The sequence below is a fragment of the Centrocercus urophasianus genome, unplaced genomic scaffold (genome assembly GCF_019232065.1).
Source record: "Centrocercus urophasianus isolate 14NV4802_14NV808 unplaced genomic scaffold, USGS_Curo_1.0 seq_9, whole genome shotgun sequence".
Lineage (NCBI taxonomy): Eukaryota > Metazoa > Chordata > Aves > Galliformes > Phasianidae > Centrocercus > Centrocercus urophasianus.
The window spans coordinates 35,115,662-35,143,151 of record NW_024885532.1 but is presented as its reverse complement, the minus strand read 5'-3'; the positions used below and the strand labels follow the sequence as shown (position 1 = coordinate 35,143,151).

Sequence of the window (27,490 nt, the reverse complement as noted above, 5' to 3'; positions counted from 1 at the left end):
CCACCTGGACACATTGCTGGCTCACGGTCAGCCTAGTGTTAACCAACACTCCCGGCTCTGTTTCTTCTATACAGTCTTCTTGCCTCTCTGCCCCAAGCCTGTAGCATTGCCTGGGGTTGTTGTGGACCTGGCACTCAATCTTGCTGGCCAGCTATACAGCCTGTCCAGATCCCTCTGTAGGACTTTGCTACCCCCAGGCAAATCAACACTTCCTGTCAACTTGGTGTGAGGTGTGACCTGCAAAGTTACTGAGGGTGCACTCAATGCCCTCGCCCAGACCATCAATAAAGATATTGAAGAGGACAGGCCCCAGGACCAACCCCTGGGGAGCACCACTCGTGACTGGTCTCCAGCTGGATTTAACTCCATTCACCATTCTATGAGCCTGGCCATCCAGAGAGTTCTTTACCCAGTAAAGACTGCCCCTGTCCAATCCACAGGTTTTCAGCTTCTCCAGAAAAATACTGTGGGAGACAGTGTCAAAGGCTTTGCTGATGTCTAGGCAGACTACGTCAACGGCCTTTCCCTCATCCACTAGTTGGGTCAGCCGGTCGTAGGAGTTGGTCAAGCAGCACCTGACTTTGGTGAATCCACACTGGCTGAACCTCATCCCCTGGTTGTCCCCTACATGCCATGGGATATCCTTCAAGGTGATCTGTTCCATAACCTTTCCTGGCACCAAGGTCAGGCTGACAGAGCTGCAGTACCCCAGAACCTCCTTATGACCCTGCTTGTAGATGGGAGTCACACTGACAAGGCTCCAGTTCTGAGACCTCTGTGGTTGACCAGGATCTCTAATAGACGGTGGAAAGCAGCTTGGCAATCATTTTTCTTTTCTTTTTCACCCCAGTGGCCAGGTCAAGTTCAAGCTTGGCTTTTGCCTTCATAATTTTCTTCCTGTATATCCTAACTCCTTATTCTTATTCTGCCTGAGTTGCCTGTCCCTGCCTCCACAGGAAGTTAATCCTATTCACTGAAAGTCAGGCTTTCAGTGTTCAGTGTTTAGAGTGCTTAACCTTGGGCTGCTATTCTGATCTAATTTCCTATTTCAAACTAGTAAAAATAGCATCATAATGTTTACTAAATGTTCTAATACAGAAAACAATCTGTAGAGCCGTTAAGGATACCAGACACTGACATATTCAGAGGTGTGAGGAGAACACACTCTAATAAATCCACCTTTTAGTACTAATCCTTTTCTTGTCTAGCCTGGTGTTCTGTTTCATGGCCTTGTTTCTGAGGTGCTTTGCTAACTGACAGCAGCCTGATACACAGTGGTGTTCTCTCAGAGTCTCCCTGCTTACCACAGCACTGAAAACTTTTGTCATTTTTATGGCATATTCAGCTATCAAGTTTGATAAGAGCAATGCTTAGCCCTCCTGATACCACTAACTGCAAAAACACTTATGATAGCATACTAGTTCAGAAGGTACCGAAAATAATTCATCCTTAAATTAGGCTTCTGATATGGATGTGGATACGTATTTAGCTATGAACTTCCCCTGATGAAACTTAAATCCATTCCTTCTCATCCTATCACTGCTACACGATGCCTCCTCTTCTCCAGACTAAACAATCCTAGTTCCCTCAGTGCTGCCCATAAGAACTGTGCTTACAGACCAGCACAGCTTCTCTGCCCTTCTCTGGACACGCTCCAAGGCCTCAATGTCTTTCTTGTAGTGAACTATAATTTCTTGATCACTTTAAAGTGATCGATAAAGAACTAGCACCACTTCACTTCAAAAGAATTGATGCTGTCCTCTGCACAAACCCCAGTCACCCATGCTACCCCTTACACTCGTATGAGTCTACTTTCAATCACACAGTAAAATGAATTGGGAAATTGATCCACGTTCAATTAATCACAAAGAAAGAAAGAAAAAGATTAGCTATGGAGATGCATTCAGAATTGCCTTCACTGCTTTCTGAATTATCTCCCAAATTCCCTAACAGAAATGAAAATAAGGAAAGCAAAACCAGGTTTTGGGACCTTTCAGCACAACAATGGCAATGTTACTTCAAGGAACCACAGACCTACCTGAAACAAAATTCTTTCTGTTTATTATTGGTAGTAGGCAAATACATCAAACTTCAGGATTGTTGAGGCATTCTTTTGGAAACCATTCCTGTGGAAACTGTTTCAGGTATTTAATTTGAATACTGATGTCTAAATCGATTGAGACCATCACTTGAACGGTCAGTGCTACAGAAAGACTAATTCAAATACTGTCAAATATATTTTCAGCTTCTTGCTACAAGATGGTTTCTGAACCTGTGAGTTGTTTATACACCAATGATTTGCAGGCCCAATACATTCTGCTTATGTCCCAAAACTTCAAAATCAATTTGAGCTATGCAACTGGTAAGATTACCTTGGCAACTTGGATAGGACTTAGGACTGAGCAACTATCAGCTTTGTAAGACTGCTCACACTTAAAAAACATCTAATATAAGTTAGCAATAACCAAGAAACAAACACTACCATGGCATATTCATAAAAGACAACACAGCAAGGCTTTAGAATGTCACAGAAGACACCCACTCCCTGGAAAGCAAGCCCTGGGTGTGAGAATCCTTCTTTGCTTTTTTTTGGCTCAAAGCTTGCTTCCTGAGGTAGTTTGTTGAGGAGGCAAATGATGGGTGCTGTGTGGCAATCAACATCGCTGTGTGGACAATTTTCCATCTTTGGAGCTGTCTGCCTTCAGAAGATAGTGCTCAGGACTGTTTACTGGCAGAAGAACTAGCCTGTGACCAAATAACTCCTGTTTGCTATGGGAGGCTGGGGGATGATACCATTGTATCCTGCGAAGGCAAGATGCAAGTCGGTGCCTCCCTGCTTCCTCTTATCTGCTGGCAAGGCCAGGAAGATAAGAACAAAGGAGTTTCCTGCTGAGGCCCCAGAGCCAGAAGCTGCCACTCAAAGGAGAGCTGACTCAACCACTTTGGATTTGAGCTGTCACTCCAAAGACAGCTGACTCGACCACTCTGAAACTATTGAAAAGGGGCCATCATCACCATGGTCGTCTCGTCGTGCTTCGTCGTCGTTGTCAACAGAACAACTCTGCCTGACGACCCACCGCTACTGAAGATCAAAGACCGAACTATGAACCTCGCTGGATCCATGGTGGTGACTATGTCCCTCTTGCTGCCTATAAAGACCCCTTGCCTCTTCTTTTCTATCTTTTCTATCGCCCTCCTTCCCTTCCCCCATTACCCTAATTCATAATAGCATCCGTCCTCCCCTTCCCCATTTCCCTAATAAACATTTGTAATAAACTGGTCGGACCAACATTTGAACCGTTGCTTCTTAATCTCACGCCGGGTATATAGATAATAAAAGAACCTCCTCTCCCTCCTATAAATTGGAGCGAGACACTGGGCAATAATTAAATCTACAGTGACTTCATGTAAACAGCACCATTTTCACAGAGGCTGGAAGAGTCTGCCCATTTACAAGCCTAAGAAGCTGAGCAACATTACAGCAGGTTGTAATGAGGCTGGCTCTCTTCAAGCAAGGTGCATTTCAAGAGCTAACAATCAGCAGGATTATAGACACCAGCCCTGATGTATCTGTAAGGGACCATTCCCACTCAGGCAAACTCTGGAAAGATGACAACAGTAGGACTGTCAGCAGTCCTGACTCTCACAAAGATCATTTCTGCAAGATAGACAGACTAACAAAAGTATCACAGAGGTGAAGAGACCCGAAAACCACATACATAATGGAATTATTTAAGATGCTGATCCTGGGCTTCAGAGAAAGCCAACATGGGAAGCACAAGGGTAAATATTTTGCATCTAAGAGGCTTAAGAGAGGAAAGAGTCCTGTTTCTAAATCCCTAAATCAACAGAAGCTCATAGCAATCCCAACACTACGGTGGTGCTCCAGAAGGTTTTGAGAGGCAAACAGGGGAGGCAGGAGGCCAAGTGTTCTGTTTTTTTCCCGTAATGTTTAAAGGAACACAAGACAGTGAATGTGCCTTCTAAGTCCCTAGATCCAACTGAAGTATATGTTACAAGAGTGCAAAACTGAAGATAGTCACACAAAAGATATAAGAAAAATCATATAGAACTGAATAGTTCAGTGGGAAGATCATTGAATCCAAACAATAACTATCTTATAGCAATAATTCATGAACAGAAACAACTAAGTCAATAGCTTCAAGGTTTTCAGGAAACAAGCTTGAGTTTGTAGCCTAGCAAAGTCTATAATGTGTCCTTCTTAGTAAGACCTCTCCTAGACTACTCATGAATGTTTCAGATGCCAATCCAAGACTTACTAGAACCAGATCATAATCAGCCTAATCAGAAGGATGCCAAGCTCTTCTTTTTCAAAAGTTTATATTTCCGAATTCCCAAACTCTCATTTTGTGAACTTAGTGCTTTTAAACACGGGGAGGAATCCCCAAAATGCAGAGCAGTATATCGCTTGGTAAAAGCAAAATCTATAACATCAATTGCTAAATATGTTTTCACTTTTTTTTTTTAATGATTTTTCCCTTCAGGAAATTCATTTAATATTAACATTTTGTATTTCTGCAATGACCACATGTTGTTAGCTTTAAAAATCCTTAAATTAAAAATTAAGATAAAAACCAGACTATGATTAATATTTAAGGGTGCTCAAAATTGTTAGTCTTAAGAATTTCCAAGTTCACCTACAGAGAGCTGTAAATTCAAGGCCTGAGATTTATTACTTTGACTGTCATGACGTAAAGACCACACATTAACTTCTATTTCAGACCTTCTTCCAGTGACAAGCAAACTATTAGTAAATGTAAAAGCTCTGAGATGAACTCTTCCTGAAAAAATACTCAAATTCTGCTGACAAAATATGCATGATTTTTCACTGTGGAACTGAGGTCAAACTGTGGATCAAAACATCACAGTTTTCCCTAAAAATCTTTTCTCCATTATGAGGACAAAGTCTACAAATGAAGGTACAGACCTTTCTTGCATGCCACACTTTCTCACTTTCCTGTGAGTATTTCATGCTCTCTCTGATATGTCTGCTACTTGCACTGTATCACATCAGCATTAAAAAAAAACAATAATAATAATATTTTCCCTTTACCTCTCTGCGAGACTTCCCTGGGATCTGCTTCTGAGTCTCCTTTAATTTGCGCGCACTATCAAGTTCAGCTTGAAGTTTTGAAGCCAATTCCTTCAAACAAAGTGGTAGCACTGAATTAGTTTAACCATTCTGAACTTACAGAAACCTGTCAGAAGTAACTATTCATTTCATTTATTTACATTTTATTACATTTTTTAAAACTCCAAAGACACAAACAGACTAAAGAAAGTGTCAATATAATTCACACAACTCTTTACTGGAAATAAAATACAAATATTTGTTCAGACAAGATGTACTTGCAGTACAGAAATACGTATTGTAATAAAAACGCCTGAAAATTAGGGTTTGTTGTTGTTGTTTAAAAACTAATTCAGAGTGAGTATGCAGAAAAAAATGCATATTTAAAGTGACAGCAAAATCGCAATGTCATCTCTGCTACATGATTTTGAAAAAAAAAAAAAAAAAAAGTATTATAATTAAAGAATCACTCTCTTCCCACACACCTCTTGTATGCTTATTCAAAATATTCTTTATTCTGTTGCTGTCAGGCTAAGAGAAGTAAGCCACGCTTGTGTCCAAACTTCCATTTGAACAACACTCCTAAAGGACCGCCTATAAAACATCTGAGTCACCGATACTAATTCCTCACAATCCTGTAACACAGCTACGTTAATTCAGAGGCACATTTTTTTTTATCTGTGTATTTCTGTTACAGAAATATTCTATTTAAATGAAATATTCTATTTAAGTTGTACTTAAAAGTAGTATCATCAAATCTTACATGATCAGATTTCAGAGAACTTCATTTGCTCAGAAAATATACTTCCATTGTTCATGTGGCTCCTTAAAACTAAAGCACTGCGTGCAAAATTGCAGTAAACTGTCACAATTTTTCAAAAACATTACCATGTTTCCCATGAGCTCAGCTTTCACAATCCTGGCTCCCAGTTTGTTCATCTCATCTTCACTAAGGACCCGAGGCGGCTCATCCTCTGATGGACGCCTGGAAAATAACATCAGCATTAGACCTACACAAAAACAATACTGTATTCACCTGTAGAATTATTATATACCTACTGCATTGGCACATGCACTCTTACTGTCAAAAATAATAACAACATTCTATGGAAACATTCCTGCAGTCAGAAGTTGTCACTGTTATAATGACTCTCTTTTATAAAGAACACTACCACTATTATTGCCTCTAACACCAAAAAGCTGAAAGAAATTTCATGAGGTATGTTTTCTTTTAGATCTGAGTTCATTAAAATGAAAAGCACTATCCAATGAACACTTTCCCAGCATAAAAATCAGTCAAGAGCCAGCACTAGGTATAAGACAGCAAAAAGCAAAGAAAACAGCAGTAAAAAGAGTAACTTAAACCCACTTTGTAGCCATCCTTTCTGTCTTTGGTCACGCACCTATTTCCCAGTTCTCCTGTGGCCTTCCATCTCTTGAAGACTACTTCTATGCTCATATTTATCTGCTCACAGCACCATCTGTTTGTAACAACGCTGGGCTTGAATGCTGCCAAGGATGGCGACTCCACCACCTCCCTGGGCAGCCCATCCCAGTGCCTGACCTCTGAGAGAAAAAGTTTTTCCTTATGTCTAAATTTGTCTAATTTGTAAAATATGAAATGCTCCTAGGGAAGCTACTGATGCTAGCTTCTTGGGATAATAAAGAATACCACAAAGAGTAACTGTAAGAAGCCATCAAACGAGTTTCACTTTTTTTTCTCTAACCATAAAACAGCCTTCAAACAACAAACTCTGAATACAAAAGAGCTAATAAAAGTGATATAAAAATCCAGCTATGATATCGGTCCCTGCTATCAAAAGGAAGACTGAATTCACTCACAAATCAATACAATTAAATCCCATTGGAATTGACGAGTGGGAGGATGGCAGGATTTTGAAACACAATTTTTACCCCTGCAAAATTACCCCTTACTTTTATCTTTGCCTTGAAGATGTCCAATCCAAAACACAAAAAGTCAACAAAACTCAAAAGGCCACAAAAATATTCATGCTAACTTCACCAGAAACAGAAACTTCATGGACGAAGTTCTCAATTCCCCCTAAACCTCCATTTTCAAAACAAGGCAGAGCACTTGAGCAAAGGAAGCAAGAGATGGTTATCACTTCAGGCAGCGTTTTTGAGCAGTGTTAGTAACTGCCTGCTGCAGGGGGCCTGCTTTGCAGGGGGGTTGAACTCGATCATCTCCAGAGGTCCCTTCCAACCTCTACAGTTCTGTGACTCTGTGAATCAATCCCTTAAAATTTTTTGAGATGAGTGGCATTGTTTTGCTGTTCTTTACTTTTTTGGTCTCAGATCAAACTCTGAAGCAGTCACATAATTAAACGTGACGTCCTGCAAACACTCACTGGATGGACTTTTCCTCTAGAGAGACCTCCTGGACATCTAATCAGCACTTTTAATTAACCTGTGTCATAAATGTCCAAAACATTTTGATCTATAGACTGAAGAAGCTCTCCCCATGTTTTAGAAGTGATAAAATCTAAAAGGTACATTGTCAGTGTGAGAGAAGAAGAATTGAACTATAGCAACATCTATTAATTCAAGGCTTCATTTCAGTGAAGGTTTACTTTTAGTGATTGAACAACATTGAAAACATACACGTAACGCAAGCCTTAAAACTTTAGGAAGAAAAGAAAGCAGCAGCTATAAATCATTGCCCAAATTAAGTACCTCAAAAACCCAACCCCAAAAAGCTGCAAGATTCAGAATAAACAAGTTATTACTGAGGGGAACAGGAAGACACGCCATGTTCTGTTTCAAACACAGCAATGAGACACACACAGGGAGTTGAGAGTCAGTTTAAAAGAGCTTGGAAATAAACCAATAAGCGAAGGCTACTAAGGTCTGGAAAACTATATAATCTTCACTTATCTACTGATAAATCAGCTCAGTAATCAAATTGGTTAAGAAATAGAATTATAATATAAAAGAAGATGCACAATTGGGTTTCAGAGTACTAAAACAGAAAACATGCAAAATAAAGTATCAGCTAAATAGCTTCCATGCTTAATTCTGTTCTGAGAGGGAAAGAAAAGAATTACATCAAGTTATCTGTTCTACCATTACAATTTAATTCAATGTACTGGAATAAGCAAACCACTTCTGCACACAATCTAGTTTTCCCCAATTTGCGGTTCTGCCCAGATCCAGTCAGCCTTGTGCTTGCTACGTGTGCTAAAGCCAAACAGTAAAAGATGCAGCTTTTGCACTTGCCGTATAAAAACATGATTTGCCATCATCTAACAAAAAAAGAAAAAAAAATGCCATTGTAAAGCAGTAGTTGCTTGTTCTAAGATAACAATCAGAAAGTGATTCTGGTGCCAGTGCTAGGGCACACAAACTGCATATGACAGAATGGCAAACTACTCCTGCCACAATGTACATTCATGCTTTAAAAAATAAAAAGTCAACATCATTTTACCCCTACTATGAAAGGAAATGCACATTTCAGTAGTTCCATTCAAAGCAGAAAATATAGTAAGTAAAAATTTGGAAGAACCACACAATCTGTGCAATACAAAGAACTGTGTAGACTCAGCCACTTGCCTTTGGTTTGTCACACAGTATTGGTTTAATCTACAATTTACCTTTGCAAATACATTGCAGGGTTTCTGCGAGTACTACATGTAGCAGCAGTTGTATGTTAAATAAAGAACTGTAAGGTACTGTCTTGTTACTAGAATCCAACATTAAAGCATTAAAAGTGAATTCATAACCTCACTATAAGAATTTTTAATGCAAATAACTGACAGGAGCATTTAAGAAACAAGGAATTATAACTGAGAACATTTCATCAACTGCTGTTCCTGACTAAACCTTGTCACCTTACATACACAGGCCATGAACAATCACTTGCCCACCTTCCCCAATCAGTCAGACCCTGTGTACCTGCATAACACTACTTCAATTGTAAAACACTCTGCACATGTTTATCACCTACCAGGAAGATCCAAAGCAAACCTTCACAGTAATTCCCACACTAGTTATATCACTGGAAGAACAAACAAGCTGGTAATGATGGAGAACAGCTAGCTTTAAGAAAATAAACAACTCAATTTTCTGCAACTCATTTTTCTACCCTCTCCTTACTACTCCCCATTTTCTTTTAATAAAGCAAGTCAGTCAAACTGAAATTTCCATCACATGCTGCCTTGCATCTCCCTTCCCATTCCTTTTCATCTTATCCCTTTTTCACAGAAAATACACCTTTCTAATCAATATCTTCTGCTATTTTCACGTGCTATTACTTTAGCTTATGAGTGAATCTTACAGGAGGCAAACCTATCCCTTGTTTTAATAATTACTTCAGTTTTCAGTTCACATTTCTGACATTTAAAGTTTGTCTTTACTAAAATAATCAAAACATGAAACATGGTTTTGCTTGGTAGAGGGGACATGTTAATAGGACAATTTTACTGTAGCGTGAGCTAACATTATAAAGAAGCAGCAAAATAATCTGTAACTGGCAATTCTTAAATATGCCAAGGAAACAGAGGAAACAGAGGTGCTCATTAATTCCACACAGGTCCATTTTGGCTGTGCCTATCTGGGAGACAAGTGGACAAGTGTCCACATAATTAAAGATCTGACATGGACAGCTTGAATACTACTATAATAAATACAACATTTTAGCTATACTTTGCCATGAACAATACAGACAAACCAAAGACAAGAACAGGTGTTTGTAAAATACCTGGAACATGATGTTATGCTGTCAGACGACATTTGCTGCTTCTCAGGGATACTGGTTGGGTACTCCTCTCGTGATTTCTCTTTTTCAAAACTTTGAGTTCTTTCACCGTGACTTTTTGCTGCAGCATCCAATGACTTCTGATCAGACACTGATCTTTCACTGTTTTCTTGTGTGTGCGTTCTGTTCCACAATGGAGTATCCTCACTAGGTTTTTGGAAACGGCTGCTTAAAGAGCTATGAAGAGGCGATTTTGAAGATCCCTGTGACTTGTAGTCCCCAGATGCACTGTAAGATGACAGGTCATCTTCAGAGGGTTTCAGAAATTTGTGTTTTATGTCACTTAGAGACACACTCTTTTCTTTACTTCGTTTTTCATCCAAGTGTTTTTCTACTTTGGAGCTATAGCCTCTCAATTCTGAGTCTCTACTGCTGTGTCCACGTTCTTGGTCTGCTCTTGTTCCATCTCTATTATAACCTCTGTCTTCTTGTGTCCATCCTTTGCCATGCTTCTCCCTTGTATGTCCCCCAGACATGTTTCTACCATCTTCATGTCGTCTCTCATCTTTCATGTGATGTTCCTTCTTCTCATTTTCTGAGTAGTCATGTTTTTTCCATCTACCACCTCTATAATCATTTTCCTTCTTGGTTGCAACTTTTTCAGCTTCTTCTAACCGTGACTGAAATGCCTCCATTGACTACAAGAAAGAACAAAAAAGGTCACACTGCTTTTAAGCTCATGGAGTATTGTAAAGCTCCTTAAGAAATATTACAAAAAAGGCATCATTCTGTGAAAATGTATCACTGTGCAGAACTGTGAGCCATGGAGGGGGAAGGAAGAAGGAAAATCAATTCAAACAAAAAGTAAGAATTAACAATTTAGAGTCTCAAGTGCTCCACAGGGAAGGTATTCTGCTCACTTATCTTGGACTGTTTCTAACTTTCATCCAGTGGCTCTACTGTAAAGTGCTGAACACTCTTGGGAACAGGAAGCACAGCTTCACAACTGTTTCCTCCAGCTAACTCAGCGATTAGGAGCTTGAGCTGGCAAGAAACGTTTCTTCTTACCTGCTCATGAACTTTACATTTACGCTCACTGGATGTTCAGCTTTTACAGAACCAGCAGATGTTCCCAGTAAAGTATTTTATCATCCAGCTGAATTCTTAAAAACATAAGAGAGAAAGCTTGAAATCAAAATCCATTAGCCAATTATACAAAATGTGATCTGTTCCTCTTCTTTCATTTTGTAGTAGGCAATGCAACACATTTGAGCAGTTAAACGCCACAAATTACATATTTCGTAGAATGGCTTGGGTTGGAAGGGATCTTAAAGATCATCTAGTTTTTACTCAAAATACTACATAGAATCATAGAATCATAGAATAGCTCAGGTTGGAAAAGACCTTAAAGATCATCAAGTCCAACCACAACCTAACCATACTACCCTAACAACCCTCTGCTAAATCACGTCCCTGAGCACCACATCCAAATGGTTTTTAAACACATCCAGGGATGGTGACTCAGCCACCTCCCTGGGCAGCCTATTCCAGTGCTTCACAACCCTTTCTGTAAAGAAGTTTTTCCTGACATCCAACCTAAACTTACCCTGGCACAACTTGAGGCCATTTCCCCTCGTCCTGTCACCTGTCACCAGTGAGAAGAGACCAGCCCCGCTCTCGCTATAATATACTTTCAGGTACTGGAAGAGAGCAATAAGGTCTCCCCTCAGCCTCCTCTTCCTTAGACTAAACATCCCCAGTTCCTTCAGTTTCTCCTCACAGGCCATATTCTCCAAGCCCTTCACAAGCCTTGTTGCCTTTCTTTAGACCTGCTCCAGCACCTCCATGTCCTTTCTGTATTGAGTTGCCCAAAACTGAACACAGTACTCTTGGTGGCACCTCACCAGTGCCGAGTACAGGGGCAGGATGACTTCCCTAGTCCTGCTCACCACACCATTCCTGATACAAGCCAGGATGCCATTGGCCTTCTTGGCCACCTGGGCACACTGCTGGCTCATATTCAGCCAACTGTCCATCAGTACACCAAGATACATCCTTTCCATCAGGCAGCTTTCCAGTCATTCCTCCCCAAGCCTGTAGGGTTGCCTGGGGTTGTTGTGACTGAAATGCAGGACCCAACACTTGGCCCTTATTGAAACTCATACAGTTAACCCTGGCCCATCGATCCAGTCTATCCAGATCCCTCTGCAGTGCCTTTCTCCCATCAGGCAGATCAACACTCCCTCCCAACTTGGTGTCATCTGCAAACTTACTGAGGGTGCACTCAATCCCCTCATTAAGATGGTTAATAAAGATGTTTAATAGAAGCAACCCCAGTTCCGAGCCCTGGGGGACACCGCTCATGATCAGCCGCCAACTGGATTTAATTGACCAGTACTCTTTGGACCCGGCCATCCAGCCAGTGTTTCACCCAGCAGAGCATGCGCCCATCCCAAGCATGGGCAGCCAGCTTCTCCATGAGAATGTTGTGGGGGACAGTGTCAAAGTCCTGTACATACTGAGGCATACCAGGCCAAAACCTCTTTCAATCACTACCCTGTACCACAGTAGCTAGAGTGTGTGTGCGTTTGAATCCTACTTTCTTGAAAAAGACTCTTAAAAATAATATTCTTTAAAATCACTGGCACCAACTGATTTCCAACAGTGCTGACCTTGCTGGTTTCATCATTCAGGCGTGACAAGACAACAGTATGAACTCACACTGTCTTATCCAAGACTCACACAACCAAACCAACCAAAAGAGAAAAACCAACATACACACCCCACACATGAAACTCAAAACTATAAAATTACAGCCAAGATTAAATACTAACTTCCCACACATTTGACTAGTGCTTTTAAAGACAATATTACTATATCTAGAAGCCTTGAAGAGCAATCTGATCTAGTTTGGGTGTCCCTGTTCACTGCAGGGGAGCTGGAGTAGATGACCTCTAAAGGTCCCTTCCAACTCAAAATGTCACTGTGATTCTATGATTCTAATATTGTCATGGCAGACTTAATAAAGCAGTCTTTAAAAATAATTTTTAAACACTTCCAAAACATATAGCTTTCTCAGTGCATTGGGACAAGTGGCCGGAAGATTCACATCTGGTAAAACCTGACACAGTTCTCCAAATTACCTCGGAATTATTATTACCCACAAACTGTGTGCAGGCAAAAAACATATTTTCTAATAACTATCACAATTTTGAAAACATTCAGGTACTTTGTAACTGGGATCGTTTGATCAACAATGCTGAAGGAAATTATTTTAATATATAGAATCTAACAGCAAACCTAAATAATATTAACAAAAAAGATATTAAATGAATTTGGATAGCATAAAACTTTTCATCACTACAGAGAAGCTTAAGAGGCTGCCTTTTCCTGATTCTTTCCTACTGCTTCTTTCTGACACTGCACATTATTTGTGTTTTTACATGAAAGTAACCTTTTCCAAGCACCTATAAAAAATATACTGTATTTATAATTGCTATTAAAAAAAATTAACTGAAGATCCTTACCCCGTATCTTTCCGCTACAATTTCCTCAATATCCCGTTTCTCTCTCTCAGCCTGCTCCTTCATTCTTTGATATGATTTTCGTAACCAACTTAAACCAGCATCTTCTATCACTGTAACTAAAATAGAAAACAATGAGAAGTCATAATTTTGTATTTCAGTAGTTACTCCTATTTAAAACATGCTCTATATGTGACACTAAACCTTCACCTGAATTTAATGTAAGAACAGGTGGGATGCAAAAGAAAAACAGAAGGAATCTAATAATGCAATTAAACATTTTTAAGTTCAGTCGAGTGTCCCTCAGTCATACTATTGATTAAATTTAAGCTTCTCTGTTTTGTCACTGAACACAACATAGATCTTCCAAGACAGGAGCAGCACACAGAAAGCTGTGAGATTTTTCTAAATGAACTTAAAGAACCTTCTTATTGTTTTCACCTTCTGTGTCTGTCCTTTGGCACACCCATTCAATACAAACAAGTGCATTTTCCTTCTCAGAAAACTGATGAGTAACCCACTGCTTTTCCTTTGAGAAGTTAGCATGAGGTCTTAACACTCAGAACAGATCCACCAGTGCCTGCCGCCTTCATACAGCGCTGATCTCTGCTACTCCTGCAAGCGTGCATGAGGCTAATGGTTTGTAGGACAGAGTGTCCAAGGGAAAGGCTCCCAAACAGAAATGCAAGGGACCTGAGTGTTCCCCACTGACAGAATACGAGGGCCGTTTTCACCACATGATAAATGTTTCATGACATTATGAAAAACGCTTTTGCTAGAAACAGATGAGATAACCCCAGGGTAAGGAAAGAAACAAAAAGGTTACAGAAATAATATTTTTCACAAATTGCATCTGTAATGCAGTTCACTTTAATGTGACTCAGACTTCTGTAGTTGAGTATTTTAAAACTATAATTTGTGTAATGGAATGAAAGGAACCAAATGAGATGACAACAATTTATCTTGTCTTGGTTAAATCATACTTCTTTATTTTAATTAGTTCCACATGGGGAATTTCTATGAAGATACTGAAGGTTAAACCACTCAAGACTAGCAACCAGTGAAAAGAAATTCTGCAAAACAACATACTGTGATATTAACCCAATATTCACTACTGAATTTTCATCTGAATTCTACTTTATCTATAATCCAGTTACATTAACATTTGTAATAATTTGCTAGTAACCCAGAGACCAGAGAGTGGAGATAGGAATTTAAGATTATGAATAAAGTTGCAGTTTACCTTTTTTAATTGAAGCTGAGTGATCCTCCTCTGGTGGCATTCCCGTACCACCATCCTTCCAATAGGGATTGAGTTCTCTCTCAGAAAGCACGGCCTGATACAAAGATAATGTTTATGCATGCATTGCATATGTTTTGTATTCATTATCAGTGTAGCAATAACATGCACTTGTGTATGAAGCAGGGCTGTGAAAGCTTCTGCTCTTACCTCAAGAAATCTCAAAATAGATTTCTTATTGTGATTCTGTCAACTTATTTGTCTGGAAGCAAGCAAGTTCACTGGAGAAAATTTTTAATAGGAAATTCCAGCAGCGACAAAAGTTTATATTTGTCTCCATTTATATTCAACTCATCGTGCTACACACATCTGTTGTAAGATGGTTTGATGTACCCAATAAGGAATAGATAAAATATAAAGCTGCATGGAAAGCAATTGGGTGGAACAGTCTATAACAAACCATATTCTTCTAGGATCAAGAGTATGTATAAGTGGTCATCAACCATATAATGCATGCTGACAGTCTGGTAATGGTCCTTCAACGGGTCAGAAAAAACGTTCAGCAAAATATTATGTGGGAAGAAAAAAGATTAAGCTCTGCTCAAAAGCGAATACCTGAAGTGCTGTGTACACACAAGAACAGTCCAGGTCTGCCTGGTTCTTAACTACAATGTAAGCATTTGAAAAGCATGACAGAAAGAAAAGGTTGTGATCATCCACTACGTTTTCAAATCAGATCACACTGCATTGAAAGAGCTGAATGAACAAATGAAGCCACCAACAACTGTACACACACTGAACTAATTTTATGACACCAAGCCCTTCCGCAATTGGACTCTGATCCTCCGAAGTGTTAACGCACAACGACCACATGGAAGGCACTGCAACCACTCTGAGTTCCTTCTTCATGAAAAACAGCCATATTACACTTCAACACAGAAACCTGAGTGAGCTTTTACCGCACAAAACAACAGGGCTCCTTTCGCACATATCATGGGGAGAAGGCCAGGCCAACAGTATGTAACTACACAAAACATCTCAGAAGTACTTCAATCGTTACAGAACTTGGTACTTGCTAAGCTGGCCTTTTTCTTACTGAAAAGGTAACTACAGGCTTTTCTCTACAGGATAAGCCTGCTATAAGAACCCTTCCTAACCCAAAGAGAACAAACATCTGATCCATTTAATCAGAACCGTTATCATACACAACATCAGGCATTAATCTAAACAATTTAAAAGTATACTGAAACTTAGGTATTAGAACCAATTCATTATGTAAAACATGGTAAAATGTAGAAAAAAGTTGGTGCATTAATTCCTCCTACCTGCTCAGTTTCTCGAGCTTTCTGTCGTTCCAGTATTTTGTCTTTCTCTCTTTCACCTTTGACAGATGCCAGTGACATGGTTTTCAGAGACATGAAGTCTAAATTCATCCATTCTTCTCTCTTCAAAAAAAAAAAAAAACAAACAATGCAACTATTGACAAAAGCTACTTACAACAAACAGCACACATTTTACCAATACATATGAAATATTTTGATGAAAAGCAAAAGCGATTTAATGAGCTTCAGTCTTTAATATTTGTGTAGAACTGGTGGAACTTCCTGTGTTCCAGTTTGTGCCCGTTGCCCCGGTCGTCCACCCAGTGTATTTAAGACAGCAGTAAATACACAAAACGTATAGACAGCTTTTTTTTTTCATTTTTGCTTAAGTGAACTTTGTACAGCTAAGCCAATTCCTTTTCCATCATTACAGAATTACAATTTGCTGCTTTTGGCTTCATAAACTCCTATGTATCTTCTAGCATATACAAAATCTGCCAAAAAAAATATCATTGAGCATAGTTCATACTGGGGATATCTCAGCATCTAACAGCACCCCCAAATAAAAGAGTTGCACATCTAAATTTTGTCATTTGTACCCCACAGTAGCAGGTAGAAAAGCCAGACTGAGGACATTTAAAAATGAGGAGTACTTTCTAAAGAACAGCAGCATATGGACAACCTACTCAAATTTGAAACACTTCTTTATACATACAAACCCTGAAGCATCAAAGAAGGCAGTGTCACACACATTATAAGCAACTACTCTGCAAAAACATTTGAAACACTTCTATGTATAGTACAGGAATCAAAATGACACAGCTACATCTATTTCAAAACATGCCTTTGCAGAAGAGTCTTCAAATGTCTTTGCTAAGGTTCAAGTCTGAGCTGTCAATCTTAACAGATGTTGTATGTTAACTAGTTCTCCAGTGCTCAAAAATGAGTGTTTTGGAGGTGATAAACAACATTCCACTTCTCAGATCTCCTCCAAGAAAGAAGTGAAAACTAATCTGCTTTCAAGTCATTCAATAGTATCTACACTTACATAACCAAGCAGAATGGATCAACAGAAGATTTGTAAGGATCTGGAGGACACCTGGTCCAAGCTCCCTGATCCCACACAGAGAAGGGTGCCTGGGTCAATATCCAGATGTCTTCTGAAGATCTCCAAGGAGATTTCACAACTGCTCTGAGCAGTCCTGTATGCATCTTCTGTATATATGAAATGGGTTTATGAGCTCCAAGACTGCTTTATAATGACAGCAAATATACTAAAGGTAGGAATGACCTGGAGATTCACTCCTCATCCAAAATAAGACACATCCAGAGTGTGCAGAGTAAGTGACTTTACATGAGAAATGTCTGGCAAAAACAATGGCTTTGCAATACAAATTACGATGATATCCATAAGGACTTGTGGGCCACAGAAATGATCCAATAGATGGAACACCTTTCCTACCAGGACAGGCTAAGAGAGCTGGGGCTGTTCAGCCTGGAGAAGAGAAGGCTCCGGGGAGACCTGAGGGCAGCCTTTCGTTATGTAAAGGGGAGCCTTAGGAACAGAATCTCTAGTAGGCTCTTTCGTGATATGACAAGGGGAAGTGTGTTCAATCTGAAACAGGGGAGATACAGATTTGATATAAGGCAGAAGTTTTTTTTAAATAAGGGCAGCAAGGCAGTGGCACAAATGCCCCATCCCTGCAGACACTCGAGGTCAGGCTGGATGGGGCTCTGAGCACCTGATGGAGCTGTAGGTGTCCCTGTTCACTGCAGGAGAGCTGGACTAGATGACTTTTCTGAGTCCTTTCCAGCTCAAATGATTCTGCGATTATTTTTTTTTACTACATACTTTTTCAAAATATATGTGTACAATTCAGAGATTCTTTTTATTTCTCTTAATTACATACACAGCTTCAGAGTGAGAAGCAGGAATGAAATAAGACCCTCTCACACAAATGAAAACATCATGACATGTCGCTACACTTATGCCATTCTGATAGTAAATCTGCTTACTGTGCACAGAATTCACCTTGGGAGTGGCCTTGAGCCTATAAATATTGTTGCTGAGAAGTTCTGCACCTCCCTTCCTTACAACTGTTTAATAATTGCAGAAGCAAAACTTCATTCAACTGCAGAATAAAACACCTAAATTATGTAGAAAAATAACTTCTCCAAACATTATTTTTAAAGTGACTCTTCAAGAAAACAGGCTAAGTTGCTAGAGCCTCAAAACAGATGAAAGAAACTGGCGCTGGGCAACTTCAAATGTTGCACCTTGTTAAATCCTATGCAACTATCAAGTAGAGAAGCCATGAATTAATGAAATGTAACATTTACCTTGATAAACACAACTTTTCTCTGAGAAACAGTGTTTATTCAACACACTGCAAATGAACTGTCAAGAAATCCAAACACATTCGACATTTGGTCATGCTGAATTTATTTCTGGAGTAGTTATCTGACCTCTTACCTGCACAGCTGGTTCTTTTGCAGCATCTGATTGCTTGCTGACCTTCCAGGCCTTTTCTGTGTTATCTGACTGTGATGCATTTGACTCAACCCATTCAACTGAAGAATCCTAAGTATAAATTTTAATGCAAACAATTATAACACATCAACATACACTGATAAAATTTATGCCACTTACCAAGTATACTGTTAGTCAAACTTGATGCTGGTTGCTAAGCACTACTAATGTAATATTTGAGGATAAAAATGTAGTTTCGATAGATCCAAAAGGAAATTGTTCCTTCACAACCAAAACACACTGCTAGAGTTCATGAGCACACTGCAGCATGTAACACCAGTTCCCACTGGCTGCTGACTCACATCATAACACTGCTAATGTTAAAACTGTCAGAATAAAAACAAAAAAAATGTTTTCATTGCATTACAAAAACAAAATATTAAAATGTTTAGGTTCATCACTATGTTTTACACTGGAAAACTAAATCAATAACTACCATCCAAAGCACTTCACATGTCATGATCTCCCATTTTCAAACCCAACTTTGACATTTGCAAACCATGCACTGTAATTTCACACTCAAACCAAACTGTATTTTACTGAATAGAATTTCTTTGCTATTTATCTGAACCTGTTGTGGCAATAAGAGACTCTGGAACAAAGCAATCAGACTTGAGCTTTACTGTGGGACTCACCAATGTAATTTTAGTTTTGATGAATCCCACAGGAAATGTGGGATATTTGTGGTTACTTCCCACACTTAAAGCATGGTTCACCTCCTTCAGTCACTAGAAAATAAACCTCATCATACTGCATGTTTATTCTCTCAGTAAAAGAGATTCTCTCAAAAGAAAAGTCACACTGCTACCTGACTTGGACCAAAACACCAGGAAGATGTTTTGCACATCATGGTCAGAAAGCAGCAGCTCTCTGTACTGTTTTGCCAGAGTGCCTCTGAATGAAAAGGCATCTGTCAAGAGAATCAAATGCACTGGTCTGAGCTTCCTTTGGACTAGTGTACAGCTCCCAGTTGAATATCCATGGGAGAAGGCAACAGTAACTCATGCTTGAAATCTAAGTCAAACATTTCCAATTTTAGACACATTGTTCTACCTTATACCCGCAACTACAGAGAATTATGATTTTTTCCACTCTATTCCAGAAGTCCCCAAATATCAAGAACTTGGCTAAAAAACTGCAAATCCTTATTTTCTAATTGAATATTATAAAATTCAGACAGATTCAGATTACAGCATCTTCTAAACTGACTAAACATTTGCTATATGAAGGAGACTTGGTGCATTAAAGAGACAAATATTGCCACAGCTTTTCCCATTGGGGAGAGTGAGTCTTAGTATTACTAAACATGTGTACCCAAGTACCCATAGAACGCTGCAGTTTTTTTAGAAGTCACTTGAAGCTCTTTTAAGTTTCTTACTTACTGAAGAACTATCATCAGTGTCATCCTTTTTTTCAGATTTCTGTTTTTTATTTTTCTTTTTTTCTTTCTTAGATTTTTTTGAATGTTTATCCTTTTTCTTTTTTTTCTTCCCAGAATGTTCCTACAAGAAAATGTTTGTAAATGAGGTTCAGTAAACCCAACTGGCCACATACAAGAAAAACAATCATAACCTACATACCAAATCACACTGAAAAAGGCAAAACACACACATCTGGACACAGACACATTTTATTTCTACTACCTTCTCTCTTCATCTTAGGGACAGAGAAGAGCTGTCCATAACCAATCCCCAGCCCTACCCACAGTATCCTTTTCACTGGAACTAAGGCACTACACCAGACACAGATCATCTGCACTACCCTTGTTTCAGTCAAATCCATTCCCTTGGGCAACACTGTGTCATTTGCTGATATATCACACAGGTTTCTAAAATAACACTTAGGGATGTGATATTTGGATGCTCCATTACAACTTCCCTGTTGAATTAGCGCAAATGAGCTTACTACAAAACCCTGGATCCTCTAGAACCCCTCTCGAGGCACTATTCTTGTCTGGCAGTACTTGCTCCCCTGTGTATGATAAAAATTAAAGCTGGAATTGAATGATTAAAGTTGCTTTCCTCTTTCTGAGTAAAAGATTATTTCCACTTAAACTAAGCTAATTTTGAAGCATACAAAATTCAGAAATTGGGAGATCTTTTGGACCACATTAGGGCCCTCAAACCTTCCTGTGCATATGGACATGTTATAAAACTACAAACACAATTCAGTGATTTCCAGGCGCATCACCTCCTCCAGTTGCTCCACACGCTCGTTCACGTCAGGAAGCATCCACGTGTCCTCGCCTCGCAGACGCTTTTGCAGCTTGCGCCTCTCCTCCTTCTCGTAATCAATTTTGGCCTAAAACAGAGAAGAAAAATAACTAAATGGAGCTCAGTAGCATTAGGTACAGATGTTTTTGTAAGTCACATTGCCACAGTCATAGACAATTTTAAAACAGTACTTGAGAGCTTTTCATATTACAGGACAGCAATAAACACACTTCAGGATTACTGCATGTTAAATGAGAAAGCCAGCTAAAAAAAGATTATGCACCCTACTTCCTCAGGCTACAGTTCTGCAGCTTCTCTAGCACTGACTCCATCCCATTATCCTCAGTAAACAAGGCAAAGATGTTCACCTTCCTTTCTTCACTCTGCAGAATCTTCTTTCTTGCAGCCTTCACAAACAGCACACTACGTGATACAGTGGACTTCTGACATTCCCTGGGCAATTACTCCACTGCCAAGCACAGCTCAGTATGTGTTAATTTTACAAGTAAGCTGTAAGCAAGCCTTCTCAACTTCAGAAATATCTCAGCCAGATTCAAAATTTGGGGCTGCAGAAGGTTCTTCCCTTTCTGGTTATGGAGAGAAAGCTAGAAATATTTTTAGTCCTATTTCTGAAGAGTTAGCAATCGCTGCACTTTCAACTCCTGAAAAGGAATGCTGTAAACTATGTACATTAGATGTCGACCCTTCCAGACAATGAAGTTTCCTGTGATACATTCATCAGAAGCATGGCTTTCAGTTCCCACAAACTGAATTTGTCATTATGGAAACTCTTTATCCCAAATGCAATCATCACATCTGATTAAGCAGGAAATTTTTTTTTCATTATTACAATTCCACTCCTGCAATGTTTTCAGCTGTGTGAAATAAACCGTGCACTTTCTAATGAAGTTGAAGCAAAAACTAAAGGCAGGATTTGGTTTCCATCCTGAATCAGTTTTACTAGAAAGTGTTCTCAATCATAAACCAAATGACTGCACAAAAAGAGTAACAATATTACATATTTGGAACTCACTGCCTCCTTTTGCACATTACTAAAGTCAAAAATTACTCCCCATCCCTTTTGTCTCCTCTATCAGCTTCATTCCTGAGCAACACTCACTCTTCTCCTATATTTACTTCCTCCCCTTTCTCCCCCCAGAGAACTCATCATTGCTGTATAAATTCTTTCACTTATTTTCCATTGCTTCTTCACATTTGCTGGATTGCTTTTTGGTTGTTTTTTTTTGTTGTTGTTTGTTTTATCTTTATGCTTATTCTTTGCGTGTGATTTAAACTTTTCTCTGTAATAGAATAGAATGAAATTACTATTTGCCTCAGGATGGAAAATTTACAAATAGACACTGAGTTAAATGAGTCTAACGTTACAAACGAGGAACAAATTAACCATTGACCTGTTTCAAAGCACCATTATTTTATTCACCTTGTCTCAGAACACATCTTATTCACTTGAAATATTGAGTGAGCTCTCATTTACTTGCAAATATATTTTTTTAAACAACGCATTGGTAGCAAGAGAATCTTGCAAATCTATCAGTCACCCCTAACAGCTCCTACATAAGCAATAAGCAAATCACATCAGCCTTAGAGACCAAGTGAAACTCATCAATTCCATAAAAAAAACAAGTCACAGAAGGGTAACAACGAAATTAAAAGCTGTCATGACATAGCACAGATTCAGGGACTAAACTCAGGAGTGAATTATTGCCAGTTTTTACCAAAAAAAAAGAAAAAAGTGCTCACATCTAGGAAAAGTGCACAGCCCTATGCTTACCAAAACACCCATCAAATTATTTTCCCTTTCCAAACTTACAAAGTAAAACACTGATGTCATGAACGATCATACTCATCAAAACAAGATGCTATTTCTGGAGTTTGATAACAATTTGCATGTCAACACTTAATTATTTGATTACTGATCGTTATCCACAAACATTACCAGCTGCTAGGGTTTTATCAATGCAGTTGGGAGGGCAGATTACACAAATAGAAGTTATGTCTCCAAAATTTGAAAGAGAAATCTCAATCAATGGGTTTGGAGATATTTGGATTCTTCCAAAGTAGTACAGTAAAGTCATAACCAGCAAAAACATAAGAGTAATTAAAAGTCAGCAAGATACAACATCTGTTCAGCTCCTAAAGGTAAAGAACACAGTTCTATGTCTACAACTGTTTCAAAACAATTCTAATCTTGATTTTTGAGGATATGGAATTTGCAAAAAGAAAAGAGAGGGTGAAACCCATTTTTTTCTTGTGAGCTCAGTGATTTTGGTAGAATTACTTCAGGAAAATAGAGTAAAGGTTCCCCCAGACACCTCAGTGTCCTACCTATGAACAAACAAATGGTACCTGGAACCAGTGAAAGGTCTTCCCTTTTCCAAAGCCCCAGCTGCATTCTTGACAGAACAGAAGACAGGTAAACAATTTTCAATACTATACTACTACAGGCTCCTGAAGATGAGTCAGTTCAAAATCTCATCTCATTCAGAATCAAAAACTGAAGTACACACAATCATCTCTTTTTGCTCAGTGGCTCTACATCCAGGTGGAGACCAGTCATGAGTAGCGTCCTCCACTCTGGACACACACACTGTCTTGGCACAGATACTCTTCAACATCTTCATCAATGACAGTGAGATCGAGTGTACCCTCAGCAAGTTCGCAGACAACACCAAGCTGAGTGGTGCGGCTGACAGAACAGGAGGAAGGGATGCTACCCAAAGGGGTCTGGGCAGGCTTGAAAAGTGGGCCTGCATGAACTTAATGAGGTTTTATTTATTTGAGGGAATGGCTCAGGTTGAGCCAGAGGAGATTAAGGTCAAATATTAGGAAATACTTCTTCCCCGAGACAGTGGTCAGGCACTGGAACCACTGACTGCCCAGGTGGAGTCACTGACCCTGGAGGTGTTCACAAAATGTTTTGATACACTGAGGGACATGATTCAGTAGGAAATATTGGTGGTAGGTGGACAATTGCACTGGATGATCCTGGAAATCTTTTCCTACCTTGGTGATTCCATGATTCTAAGCAATCATTGTTGCCTGCAAAAATAGATGCTGATATTTCTTTAAGATTTCTAGCTAGGAATAAAATGTATTCACAACATTTTAAAAACATTCTGAATAAGACAATCACAGAATCGTAGAATAGCCTGGGTTGAAAAGGGCCACACTGATCATCTAGTTTCAACCCCCCCTGCTACGTTCAGGGTCGCCAACCACCAGATCAGGCTGCCCAGAGCCACATCCAGCCTGGCCTCGAATGCCTCCAGGGATGGGGCATCCACAGCCTCCTTGGGCAACCTGTTCCAGTGTGTCACCACCCTCTGTACAAAAAACTTCCTCCTAATATCTAACCTAAACCTCCCCATCTCAGCTTAAGACCATTCCCCCTTGTCCTATCACTGTCCACCCTCATAAACAGCCGTTCCCCCTCCTGTTTATAAGCTCCCTTCAAGTTACCACAATGAGGTCTCCCTGGAGCCTTCTCTTCTCCAAGCTAAACAAGCCCAGTTCCCTCAACCTTTCCTCATAGGAGAGGTGCTCCAGCCCTCTGATCATCTTAGTGCCCTCCTCTGGACCTGCTCTAAGAGCTCCACGTCCTTCCTGTGCTGCCCCAGGCCTGGACGCAGTGCTGCAGCTGGGGCCTCAGAAGAGCAGAGTAGAGGGGGACAATCACCTCCCTCTCCCTGCAGGCCACTCCTCTTCTGATGCAGCTCAGAACACAGTTGGCCTTCTGGGCTGCAAGCACACACTGCTGACTCATGTCCAGCTTCTCATCCACCACAATGATTAGTTTCTTGTTCAAATTCAAGGAAAAAAACAAGTTTAGTGAAGATGTCTTGCTAGGATTAAGGATTCACCAGCTTAGGGATTCACCACCAAACTAGGATTAGGCTTCATCACCAGCTTCAGCCTTTTCACCATGGAAGTAGCTTAGGTCTCACTGTCATACTGTGTTACAGTATGCAACCCACCTGCTTTTCTCAGCTTCAGTATGTCTCCCTGAAATGAGACTTACATGATGACAAGTTCAACACAAATTTATTGGATTTTCTTTAGATTGCAGCATACGTAATACCACAATCTAGTGACTACAAACTCCTACTTAAAGTTAACACTATTTTAAAGATACAAACAAAAGAAGTAGAAAGTCCTCTGAAGAATAAGTTATGCTAAAATTTTAAAATCCTCATAGTATACTTCTGTTTCGTGTTACACCACTGATTCTAGCAGAAGCAAAGAAAACAGAGAAAAATGATTATTTGATAAGCTACACCAACAATGCCTGACACTGTACAGTTTTTCTACAAATAGAACTGTAAGCTCTCAACTCTCTTGCTGTACAAGTGAGAAGAGGTAAAACAGGATAATGGTGTCCTACAGAAATCTTATTTTCTTCTAGTTAAGAACATTTTCCAACAGTTTGAATTGCTCAAGAGAGCACTTCTAACAGGAATTCAAATCAAGCAGAAAGTGCAAAAAATAAAAATAACCAATTAAAAAAAAGAAAAAGAAAAAAAAAAAAACTTCTGCAGGATAATACGGCTTATTACCTAGTTAAAGGATATCCCTTTCAACTGCTTGTAAGAAGAAGGGAACATAGAGAGTAGAATTGTTTCACATTTTGATGTCACTGAACGGAAATCCTGTTGCCTAGGAACAGTTCCCTAGTTATGCAAGAGGCACCCACGTAAAACATTACCTAAATTCTGCTATCTTCTCACGTTGAAAAGTGAGAAAAAACATCACTACTATGTAAGCAGCAAGCCATTCAGGCCATTTTCCCATTCCCTTTGTTCTAGAAATATCTTGGCTGTCTTCCTTCTCTCACAAGCCCACCATCACAACCTACTATTATTTCTGTATCTTATCCTACACATCTATGTAGTCACTTCTTAAGCTTCGTATCAAGCCACGTTACTTAACCAGCATGTGATTCCCAATGCCACTATTCATTCTGCCTTTGAGTTAAAAGACCCAGCAGTTTCCTGCACATGCACTGATCGCTGCACACAGGCAGGCTTTGAGTGTATCAGGATAAAGACAGCTAGCTCTCTGGGTCACAGCAACTCCATGAAAGCTGTGAAAGAGTGGCTGCTGTGTCTCAGCTCACACAAGAACAGGGGCTAACCCAGCAGCTAGAATGTGAGCTCTACCCGTCAGGCTGCCTCACTTTTGTCTGAGATGTCACTCGCCCCACAATGAAAGTGCCAGTGGTACAACATGGGCTCCTCAGGAAAGAAAGGCCAGGAATGCAAAGAGAGATGACCTGTAAAAGGAAAGGTTGAGAAAACAACAGAATTATAGAATAGATTCATTAAGGTTGGAAAAGACCACTAAGATCATCCAGTCCAACCGTCAACCCCTCACAACCATGCCCACTAACCACATCCCTCAGTGCCACATCCACACACTTCCTGAACACCTCCAGGGACAGTGACTGCACCATCTCTCTGGTCATGTGCCACCTCTCAGTCTGTGCCAATACCTCACAACTCTTTCCAAGAAGAAATTTTTCCTAATATCCAACCTGAACCTCCTCTGGTGCAATTTAAGGCCATTCTCTCTTGTCCTATCACTGTTACGTAGAAGAGGCCGACCCCCACCTCACCACAACCTCCTTTCAGGCAGTTGCAGAGAGCGATAAGGTCTCCCCTGGGCCTCCTCTGCTCCAGACTGAACAATCCCAGTTCCTTCAGCTGCTCTCCATAAGCCTTGTGCTCAAGACCCTTCACAGCTCTGTTGCCCTTTTCTGGACACGCTCCAGGACCTCAGTCTTTCCTGTAGCGAGGGGCCCAGAACTGAACACAGTACTTGAGGTGTGGGCTCACCAGAGCTGAGTACAGAGGGACGATCCCCTCCCCGCTCCTGCCGGCTGCACTACTGCTGATACAAACCAGGATGCCGTTGGCCTTCTTGGCCAGCCGGGCACACTGCTGGCTCACGTTCAGCCGGCTGTCAGCTAACAACCCCAGATCCTGTTGCTCCAAAACTGCCTGGCCTAGAGCTGAGAAGGCTCGGGGTTATGTGCACGAATACATGAAGCCAACTTCAAAGCAGACAGAAGCGGGCTCTTTTCAGCTGACTGAAAACCAGACGCCCGTAACAAGCGAAATAGCAGACAAGATCCCCGCTCCGCGCCGCCCCGTTTCGCGGCACTCCCTTCGGGCTGTCCTGTGAGCCCACGGCGGGCTGAGGCCTCGGGCAAGGCCGCGCTCGGAGCGCACTCTGCGGCCGCCCCAGCCCGGCAGAGCAGAGCAGGGCAGGGCAGGAAGCCCTCGGTCCGGGAAGGCCGAGCCGCGCCGAGCAGCCCACCTGCGCCAGCAGCGCTTCCCGCTCCCGCCGCCGCCGCTCCTTGCGCGCCTCCAGGCTCCGCTCGCTCTCCCATCCGGACGCCATCGCTAAGTCCCGCGGAACGCGGCGGCTGCACGGCAACGCTGCCGTACCGAGAGGCAGCGGCTGTCGCGAACGGCGTCCCGGACAACGGCGGGCGGGGCGGCCCGGGCCGGGCCCCGCCCGGCAGCAGAGCGCCTTACCCGGGCCGAGCCGCCCGCGGTTCCTCGCGGCCCAGAGCGCGGGCCGCGGCTGTGAGGGAGCGCCGAGGGCGACAGGCGGCTGTTCAGAGCACGTTCCGCAGCCAGCCGGGGTCGGGCTGTGGCCGCTGCCCTTTACAGGCACCCGTTGCCCCGCTGGCACAGCCGAGCCATCACGCGGCCGGTGCACATCCTGAGTGCCCGGGTTCGGCGGCACGTGTGAGTCCTCAGTCCGTCCAGAACCCAGCTCTGGTTTGCGGTCCCGCCACCGTTAGATTGTCCATCTTGAGATGGTTTCACC

General features: G+C 40.9%; 1 protein-coding gene across 1 annotated transcript in view; it reads right to left on the bottom strand.

The window, feature by feature from the left end:
* Positions 1-27,067, bottom strand: part of CWF19L2 (CWF19 like cell cycle control factor 2) — a 63,294-nt gene extending 36,227 nt beyond the window's left edge. The window contains exons 1-10 of the mRNA XM_042839286.1: positions 26,972-27,067; positions 20,613-20,723; positions 19,805-19,924; positions 18,366-18,473; positions 15,896-16,015; positions 14,574-14,667; positions 13,334-13,449; positions 9,810-10,504; positions 5,981-6,077; positions 5,075-5,164 (exon numbers count right to left, since the gene is read on the bottom strand). Coding sequence (XP_042695220.1) covers positions 5,075-5,164; positions 5,981-6,077; positions 9,810-10,504; positions 13,334-13,449; positions 14,574-14,667; positions 15,896-16,015; positions 18,366-18,473; positions 19,805-19,924; positions 20,613-20,723; positions 26,972-27,055 — 1,635 coding nt within the window. The 5' untranslated portion in view covers positions 27,056-27,067. The remainder of the gene's footprint in view (positions 1-5,074; positions 5,165-5,980; positions 6,078-9,809; positions 10,505-13,333; positions 13,450-14,573; positions 14,668-15,895; positions 16,016-18,365; positions 18,474-19,804; positions 19,925-20,612; positions 20,724-26,971) is intronic.
* Positions 27,068-27,490: the final 423 nt, after the last annotated feature.